The sequence below is a fragment of the Phlebotomus papatasi genome, chromosome 1, assembly GCF_024763615.1.
Source record: "Phlebotomus papatasi isolate M1 chromosome 1, Ppap_2.1, whole genome shotgun sequence".
Classification (NCBI taxonomy): domain Eukaryota; kingdom Metazoa; phylum Arthropoda; class Insecta; order Diptera; family Psychodidae; genus Phlebotomus; species Phlebotomus papatasi.
In genome coordinates this window covers 99,800,068-99,810,425 of record NC_077222.1, presented here as the reverse complement: position 1 = coordinate 99,810,425, position 10,358 = coordinate 99,800,068, and the positions used below count along the sequence as shown (strand labels likewise).

The following is a 10,358-nucleotide window of genomic DNA, read 5'->3' as shown; positions in this document are numbered from 1 at the left end:
TTCACGAAAACTACTATCATAGGCACATAGAGGAGTCATCAGTACTAATATTTATGTAAAAATATTTTTACTTGGTGGACACTGTTTTTGTGGGTGGTAACAAATTCATAAATTCTACTTGTGTCCATCCTATATTTTAAGAAGGGTCCATGAATGATAATTTTAATGTGGCAATTATATCATTAGATGTGATTATTTCATAATTACACATATTGCAATCCGCCAATTTTATCGACAATTGACATAATCTTCAACCCTGTTGCCTGAATTTTAAGGTTGCAGAATGACATTTTCATGGACTCAAAGTGAAAAAATGGTTTTCGCTAGCGCCCTAATGTCATAAAAACATGGCTTAGAAAAATTACAAAAAAGTGATTTTAAAACTAATAACCAGTCATATAAACGATTTAAACAGATAGATTAGAGTTTCGTCTAAATATTGACGTGCAATTTTTTGTATCTGGTGAATTTTTTGCAGTGAAAATGGGCCTCCGAATTGTCGAATCAATTATTATACAGGAAGGCCCCGGACCCAACTTGTATAAAAATCGCTACTGAATTTCCATTTTCTTCTTGAGGAAAATCTAAGGATTTCCAGGAACTATTTGAGGTTGGATTATGAACCTAATAAGTGAGACATTTTTTTGTCATAGTGCAAGAATCGCTTCGGTTTGTGTGTTAATCAGAAAATAATCACAAACCTTGGACATCATTTTACAGTATCAAGCATGGTCACTTTCCTCGAAATTGTTTCAATGAATATCATAAAAATAAAAAAATGAAGTAAACATTAATACATTTTTATGGTAAAAATTATTGTTTTTGTGTACAAGTCTTCAAGAGTCTTTGAGATGAAAAATTGAATGAGATTTTTTAAAATTAATTTTTGATCGTTTTAATTTTTACTCGTACAAATATATTACGTTACAAATATATTCAAGTTATTTATCTTTCAAAAATAACAGAGCAAACGAGTAAACTAGTCGTCTGGAAAATTTTGTGCTTTTTTACCTTTAAGGATGATTGGGTCATATATGACCCATAGTTTTCCAGGACTCCTAGGGATGGGAAAATTTCTTTTTAACCGTAAATCTCTTATTTAGGCTAAAATATCGAGGGAAACTTGATTTCATTGAATTTCGCTCAGCGGAAAGTTTCTCGCCCTTAAAGGGTTAAGACATATTTCACAATATTTTGTTCGTAGAGACGATACTTATTGTTGTATTTTTGAATTGTATAACCTCTAGAAAAAGAAAAAAATGGGAATTTTGAAAAACAAAAAGGAAGTGGCCGAAATTGCAAACTGAACGAAATTTGGTAAAGTTCCTTTATGTCGACCATTTCTTCAGTAAAAAAGATATCTAGTATCAATCAATTCTATATCTCGTTCTCTGAAGTTTTATAATTTAATAAAAATTGCAGTTTTTACAACTACCCCATGTTTACTACTGTCCTGGTTTCTCCTATACCTATAGCCACTTTTTTATTGTTTACTAACCAAAATTGATTTTTTACTGATTAATATGCTACTTCACTGATAAAAAAAAATTTCCGTTTGGGATCATTCATAAGGGCTAGAAAAAAACAATTGGCCGGGGGGTAGACTCCATATAAAAAAAAAACAATTGGCCGAGAGGTAGGTTTAGAAATATGTTGTTGGATCTTATGACAGTATCGAAAGTTACTTCACTGAGAATACTTCAACTAGGATGGATCTTATGAGCTGTTTGTTAAGCCCAATATAATTTGATTTGGATGAAAACTTCATAAAAATAGGGGAAAGTGCCCATTGCCCATGCTAGATACTATTGAAAGCTTCGTAATGACTAAATTTTCTATGTTTCACGAATCATCGCAAACATATTTTAAAAACTATGGGAAAGTGGCCAGTTTTTAAAATATATTGCGAAGTCATGTTTATTGAGAAATATAGGAGAAATTTAATCATTACGAAGCTTCCAATGGTATCAAGCATGAGCATTTTCCCCTAAAACATAAAAATCGATGAGAATTATTAAAAGTATTGTGTAAATTCTATTTTTTTTTAATTTTCAAAATAAGCTTAAGAACTCTGCGGAAATTTTTGATCAGTTTTAGCTTTTCTAAAGTGGACGCTACAATGTCGTCTTGGAAAAGATTTTAGGGAAGCTAGAATTTTCCATATCAAACTCCAAAAAATATAATCAAAATAGTGTTAGAATTGAATTTCTAAAAGAACATTTCTAAGAGTTTTTCAAATTCTAAAAAGAGCATTTTCTATTCCATTTTTCATCAATTTCCCGCCACGTCTGTTCTACTCTTTCGCACTCTTATTTTCCTTTTGTTCAGTTTTAATTTGTTTATAGTATTTTCTGTTTTTCGTTGAGGAATAAAACACATTTTTGCTTAGAGTATTTTAATCATATTTACAAAACCACATACACATACTTCTAAAAATTATTCCTAATTAAATTTAAAATAAATTTGAACCATATTTTTTCAGAATAAAGGCTTGGAAATTGTACTCAATTTACTGAAAAAGATAATAAACAATAGTTTCTTTTACTATTTGAAGTTTTAATTGAAAAATATTAAAAGGTCAAATTTGTTAAAATAATAATATTCATTAAAAAAAAGAGTTTTTGCTGTTTTATATCAAGAAGTATTTTCATGAAGAAGTGAATTAGTATTTCATGAGTGAATAGTATTAAATATACTGCATTTTAAAAACCACAAAATTATTTTTTAAATTTGTGGAATAGTCAGATATGAAAGAATTATTATTTTTTAAAGATATTTTGAGCCTAACTTTAAGGAAATCTATTGCAAATTTGCTTATTTAAAAATAAAATCACGTTTTTTCAATGGTTTTTTTTAAAACATTTTCTTGTAGTTGAAAGTTTTAAATGTTCCAAATAATAATATCTAAAAAATTATCAAACGTAGAGGTTTAATTCTCTAGTTCTTTATTATTTTCTTATTGTAAAATTTTCAAATTTTCATTTTTTTTGACTAAGGGGAAGTGGCGCACCTTTGAATTGGGATATACTTGAAAAAGGACTTAATTTTCTCATACTTTTAAATGTAACTGAGCCTTATCATAATGTAATTTAGCTTTAAAATCGGTTTGAGTTACTAAATTATGTAGGGTAGGTGTGCTAAATTCCGACCAGCTTGCAATTTCGGCCACCTTTTTTGTTCCACCAAAGCTATGTCTATATTTTTATTCATTTTAAAATGTATTAAGAATGATTTTAGAGTAAATAATGACGGTAAACTCTTTAAAAGGTTTCAAGCAACACTCTTTCAGAAGAAAGAATAAAAAAATCAATTTGTTTTTAAAATATTACATTTTAAACTTGAGACTTTGACGCTTGCATGCAACTATGCCGAAATTTGGCACACTTATCCAAAGGTCCAGATTCATTTAAAAATAACGAAAAAAGACCTATTTCAAAAGTGCCCCAATTCAAAGGTACCCTACTGCCCCCTGTTTTATAATGTTTTTCTTTCCAAATTCGTAAAAATCATTCCGTTTTAGACCAAGAAGAACCTTAAGTATTTATAAGCGAATGAGGCCTAAAGCCTTAGATAAATTCAGGCTGATCCTTAGCTCTTTATGATAGGTTCAGCTGAGTCTGAAATTCAGCCTGAATCTATTTGGTGCCTAATGAAAAATATAAGCCTTGCAAAGACTCTTGATCAATTTATGGTAAAAAAAGTCTAAAATTAAATTCTCTAATATTTGCACTCAACCATCCCTTCACTCTTTTTAAAAAGTAAAAGATAACGATAAAATCTACGAGTAAAGTAGTAAATTGTTATCATTTGTAAATGAAATCGAGCCCTGTACCACGGGTATTTTCTTCAATCCATTTGTCGAATTTTCGAGACATGTAGTTATCCATATAGTTCTGCCAATCTCCGATTTTTCTGTAGCAAAAAAAAATAAATAAAAAATAATAAAATTGAGGATATTTATTTATTTAATAAAAGTGTTATTGGAGTTATAGCATTACCCATTTCTTATGAATTTTATCTTCCGATTTTCATTCTTATCGGCTGGTTGATCTGGGTTCAAGATTGGATCAAGATTAACCGCTGGATTGTTCTGCATCTTCTCAAACATTAGATGAGTAGCCACGTTGTCCACATCTTCCTGGGTCATCTTGTTGGACACACCCAGAAATTCAGCACACTTCCATATCGTTCCGGGCAAATCCAATTTCATGTCCTCGTACTTGAGGAAAAGGATATTGGGCTCATTGCGCCGCTTCCAGAATTCCATTACATGCTCCCAGACAGATCCAATGGGCGTTTTGTTGGCCAGGAAGCACTCACAGAACTCATCGAAGGTTCCATTGAGACCATGGATGAGGGTACAGTAGTAATAATAAGATACACAGAGATCCTTTGGATTGCGAGCGATGTAGATAATCTTGGGTTTAACCGAGTCCAACTGATTGGGCAGCAATTGCCATGGCAGGTGCGTCTTAATGAACCGTGGACTGGGCAGATTGTCCACACAGGCCACAGAATTCCCAATGGACTTGCTGTTTGGAGAAAGAAATGCATAGGAATGCCAAAAATGCCATCGTGAACAGTGATAAGTGTAATTATGAAAAGTGGCGTGATTGCATGCTGATCGTTTTATGTTTTATGTAAAGAAAAATATCGTACATCGGTATTAAGACATCTCATATTACGAAATTATCATTAGTAAAGATCACTTTCTAATTATAAAAGAAATTACTCAGGGAGATACAAGAGGTGGGTAGACTAGTTTTAGTATTATGAACATTATTTAATGATTCTTGGTGACTCAGATAAAGGTAATTTGAGTTGGGGACATATGATTTCCTTCATTGGGGCACTCACTTGAGCCATTCAGTGTGATCCTCAGAGAAAATTGCGGACAATTCCAGGAGTGGAGCTCTCAGGGCTTGCATCCTGGCAGCACCGGCAAAGTCTAGATTATTCCCAAGAAGCCATACCATTTCTTGAGCCCATGTGGATCCTGGGAATGCAATTTTATATTAAATTTGTGAACTAAATAAAGAACAAACTTCGATATTAAATAAACAGACACACGTTTGAATAAAAGAAATTAAGAAAATACTATTACACTTTTTAAAAGTCGGGGGAGGTGGGGCTACTTTGAGTAGTGGCGCTACATTAAAATACGATTTTTTCGAATATTTCTAAAGGAAGTTAGGCTTTACCATAATTTAATTTAGATCCAATATTGGTTTGTCTATCTAAATTACATTGCACTAAAGCCCAGTTTCCTTAAAAAATATGCGAAAAAAATCTTATATTAATGTAGCCCCACAACTCAAAGTAGCCCCACCTCCCCCTATATGGAATTAAATAATCTATAGTAAACTATTGACGCTAATCTAGCGTAACAGGTGTTCCAAGTGCCTATTCTTTCATACAATCAGCAGACTTTGTCTTTGCTTCTCTCCATTGAAAATAAAAAAAAAACCATAAAAAAGCATTGTAATATTTCTGGATACGAAACGAAATGTCCATAGTGATATGTTTCTTAGTACGATTAATAAATTTTAAGTCCCATAAAGATATAGGGTAAAGTGATACAAGTTGGATATAGTGTTATAAGTTGGACAATTCACCGGTACAAGTTGGACAGGGATTTTTTCTTGATAAATACAGTACTAAATTTTTTTTAAGCACAGGAACCAAATTACCCGCGACCCCAATAGGGATAAGCGGTTGAAAATGATTGAATGAATGGAACCAAATTATAAAACTAAAGCATTAAAAATATACAAATAAAAATGAAGTACTAAATTTATCAAGAAAAAAAAGCGCTGTCCAAATTGTACCATGGTCCAATTTGTACCACTTTACCCTACTAAATTATGAAATTAAAAAAAATTTAAAAAAGGTATAAAATTTAAAATAAAGAGAAAATTAAACAATTTTTATAATGATGCTTAGTGTATATGAAAAAAATCACATTGGAAAAATAACTAAAGCAAGATAATGAATATTTTGATTTTCATAAAAATCTATTTTTCGGAAAATATGTTTTTGACTTTATTATAGCTTGAATAAAATTATACCGTAAAGTTCGAATAAATAAAAATAGTTAAATAATCTTGACAAAGGGAATTAAGAAATTATTAAATACCTTGCAACATAAGCAATTCTTAAAGTAAATATTTACAAATATTTTTCAGTTAATTTATTGGCTATTTTGAATTTTTTTTGTTCAATATTTTTTATGCTGACTAATGGTGCTATTCTAATGTAAGATCCAAGGGCGAAATCCTTCTCCTATACATATTAAAGAACTCTACTGTTCTCAAGTGCTTCTGCATTATCGACTCTTCTTCACATTGGTTCCTGTCTCGAATTTTTCCGAGACCTAGCCGTGTTCTAAAACTACCAAATAATCGTTACAGGAATCAACACGAAGATATTGATAATGTAGAAGCACGAGAACAGTGAAGCGTTAAAGAATGCTCAGGAGAAAGATTTCCTCTGAGCATTTTCCATTGGAATAATAATAATAATAATTTATTGATTGATGCCCAGGTTACACAATATAACAAACAGGACTATACAATATATATTTTAACATATGATTAAGTTTGAGAATAATAAAAAAAGCGAGCAGCACAAGAATTGTTTAGACATAGGAAAGCTTATTTCATTATTTCAGTTACAAGATTTTTAAAAGCATTTAATTCTTTAACATCATTTAGTTCAGGATTTTTTATTAGAGACTTATTGTAAGCATTAATTGCAGAAAACTTTATTGATTTCAATCCAAATCTAGTTGTATTTGGTTTAATGTTTTGTAAACTATTAATGTTCCGAGTATTTCTATTATATTGAAGTGTTTGAATTAATTGACCTGAGTGTAAGAAATTATTGAGAACTTTAAATACGATTGTTCTTATTACTGTGTCATCACACTTGCACATTAAAATTTTAATATAATTCACATTAATTGTCGCTGGTATGAGTCCAAATGTGTAATTTGTGTGTTTGAATCATTTTATATTCAAAATTTGATCTATTTGTTGATAAAAAGGTAGACTTGGCCCGCAAAATTTGATATAAATTGATTTATAGCATTAATGCGATTTTCTCTTTAATTTTTTAATGTGAAAAATATTTATGCTTTAGGTAAATTTAAACTTATTTTTGCAGACCAAGTCCACTTCTTTATCAATAAATAGAAAAACTCCAAATATTAAGTGACTCAAAGTCACAAATAACATATTTGGACGCTCACAAGCGACAATTAATGTGAATCACATTAAAATTTTAATGTGCAAGTGTGATAACGCCGTTAAATTTATTTACTCGTAATAATTATTATTTGTGGCCAGAAAATAAGATAAGTACAGTAATTTAGTGATAAACTTGTACGCTAGTGAAGCATCACCATCAGTATCGGGAGTAATTTGCTAAGTTCCTCCAAAGCCATTATTATGCCAAGAAATCTCCTGTTTATATGACTTCACACAGATTTTAAACAAGATGTATAAGAGTCTCTTCATCAGCCGTTTCCCTACAAATCTTTCTTCTGGCTTTGGGGATCCTTCTGAATAACAGATAAGTGACTTTATAAAGACATTTTAAGTACTATCACGTATTTTCCGGAGTCATTCACAATCAAAAATCTCGCGGTACTATTTAAAATTGAGCAAATTTCTTGCAAAATGTGTCATGGCTGTGAGAATTTTCAAGTAAATTCTAGAAATCATATAATGCTCAATTGGCTCAATTGAATTTAAATTTAAATTGTGAAAATCCTAGTGTGATAGTACCGTTATGCAAATTCTCGATTACCGTATTACCTTAACTCATACCCGGTTACCATACTCGGTTACTAGGTGAAAATAATATAAGAAAATTAAAGAAATAAAACGAAAATGCGATAAGAAAAGTGAGGGAAAAAACTGTACGATTAATTTCTCTTACAGTTTCTTTGCTCACAGTTTATCGAATTTTCTTTATATTTAGCAATTTCCCTATATTATTTTCACCTAGTGACACCGAGTTTGAGATAAGGTAATACGGTAATCGAGAATTTGCGTAAGAATTGCAATGAAAATGCGTAAATTAACGAAATACGGTGAGTCTACGGCGAGCATTTTATTGTCAATGTTATTCTGCCCTAAATCAAGAATCCATTCATATGATAACTTTTAATTCAAAATCTCATTTGAAGCAGGAGAGAATTGATAACTTTTCGATACTTTCGAATCTATAGTATCGTTAAATCGGTTAAATCTATAACTAGTATATAAAGCAAATATCGACTTTTTACGCATTTTTGAGACATTTATTATGATATTTAAAAAAAAAATGTGACCTTTGGAAAATATCTAAATTAGTTACAAAAAGGTTTTTGGAATTCACAGTCGATACTATCGAAAAGAATTTATCATGTCACCCCAAGTTCTAAGTTAGGTTATTCTGTCATATTATTATTCTAACATATTATAAATCTAATCCCTAAATATACACAATACAAACTTATAAAGCAATTAAGAATTCTAATATAAATTGGTGAGATTGTTAAGAATGTCACCTAATAAGATAAAGAAAAGCTTAGGCTGGAAACTGTTAGAATAAGAATTAAATGTAAGTCACACAGAAATATTAAATAAATTACATTGTAAAAAAAAAAGTGCACGAATTTTCGGATTTATGAGATGATACTCAAAATGATTTTGTCATAACTTCCGGCGCTTTAATATAGCTTCAAATTCAGAAAGATTTAGGTTGATAGGGGAAAGCTCGCTACCTTCGAAGCTCATACTTCGAAGAAACCATTTTTTTCAATATGTTTTGAATGAGTTTGACCAATTTATATAATATATTATATTTTAATAACTGGTCTAATACTTTAATTTTTTTTTTAAAGAGTCATGGACTAAATCCATAAGAAGATAGAAAAAATGAATTGTCCAAAGCTTTTGAGTCGTCCGAAGGTACCGCGTTTTTTCCTATTATAAAACTGAACCATATTGTAAGAGATTTTATTAATTAAAAAAAAAATTTTTTTGAAACTTTAAGAATTATGGGCCATTTTTCTGCATTTTGGATTAACATAAAACCTATCGATCGTTTTTGGTAATTTTTCCTAGTGCCCTCGGTCGAATGACAGACCGCGGTAGATAGGATACTCAATAAATTTTTCTTTGAAGAGAGGAAAAAATATATTACATGCATATTTTAAGAAATTTATAAATTTGATAGTGACATTATATCGTGTAAACATGTGTTAATTTTGAAAAGTTTTTAAACCGGTCAATTTGACCGGTTTTAGTAGGTTTAGTGTTAAAGATCTTATCTCCTTTTGGATTAACAACATTTTTGAAAATATAGGAAAAGATGATAAATCCAAATGCAACACCATGTTTAGTTAGTAGTACAACTTGTTTAATTCACTCAGTTTAATTTATTGTATTCATTCAATGCAAAATGTTTGAAGATCAATTTCAGTTACATTTTAATTATTATTGATATATGACTTAACAATTGTCTAGTTCAATTACAATCCCATAAATTGAGTAAAAGCATGAAAACTTTCAAACACGCCAGACAGAGATTTTTTTTAACACTTCGAACACTATTTCTCCGTTCAAGTAACAAAATTAAATGCAAGTGAATGATTCACAACCTGTTCTTGGGTAGGAAATGAGAAAGATATCATCTTTGCGAACAGGAAGATCCAAAATAGATTCTCCAATCTCATTGTACTTCTTCGGCAGGATCACACTTCCCGGATTCACTTCGATGAAGCAATTTTGACGCTGAAACAATTTATCCAGATTGAAGTTGGGATCATCATGGAGGGATTTGTATTGCAGACGCATCTTGAGCCACAAACTTTTTCGAATTCGAATATGTATTAACTTTTAAATATTATTTTGTCCACTGCACTTTACGATCCACCAAGGAGGAATGTAAGAAGACAACTGATGTTGCTTAGAGTTTTGCAGGTGCATTGGATCATTTGTGAATTGCAGTGAGAAATGCAAGAGATTGGTGGTGGCGGTATTTTGCACTTTACGCAATCACCAAGTTTATCGAGAGAAAGTTGTTGGAATTTGTGGATTATCAACACTAAAGCTGTATTCTTGAATGATGAATTAGTAAGAATATTGGCTTAAGAGATGGATGAAACCAATAAATTTGATTGGAACATACTTCAGGCAGAAATAGAAATAATTTTATTTTAAATTAAGATACTTTATTGTTATGGCGGTAAATTTTAAACTGTACAATTTACATATTTAAAACCGATATTATCAATCGTAGATCCAATCTTCTGCATCAGCAAAGGGATCACCATATTTCAAGAGATAGTTCTCAATTTGACTCTCAAC

At 30.6% G+C, this 10,358-nt stretch overlaps 1 protein-coding gene across 1 annotated transcript; it reads right to left on the bottom strand.

Moving 5' to 3' along the window:
* Positions 1-2,378: 2,378 nt before the first annotated feature.
* LOC129810041 (luciferin sulfotransferase) lies at positions 2,379-9,934 on the bottom strand. Its single transcript, XM_055860273.1, has 4 exons — positions 9,650-9,934; positions 4,858-4,996; positions 3,999-4,532; positions 2,379-3,912 (listed from the first exon to the last, which is right to left on the bottom strand). Exons 1-4 carry the CDS (start codon positions 9,843-9,845, stop codon positions 3,804-3,806), a joined length of 978 nt encoding a protein of 325 aa, XP_055716248.1. The 5' UTR covers positions 9,846-9,934; the 3' UTR covers positions 2,379-3,803.
* Positions 9,935-10,358: the final 424 nt, after the last annotated feature.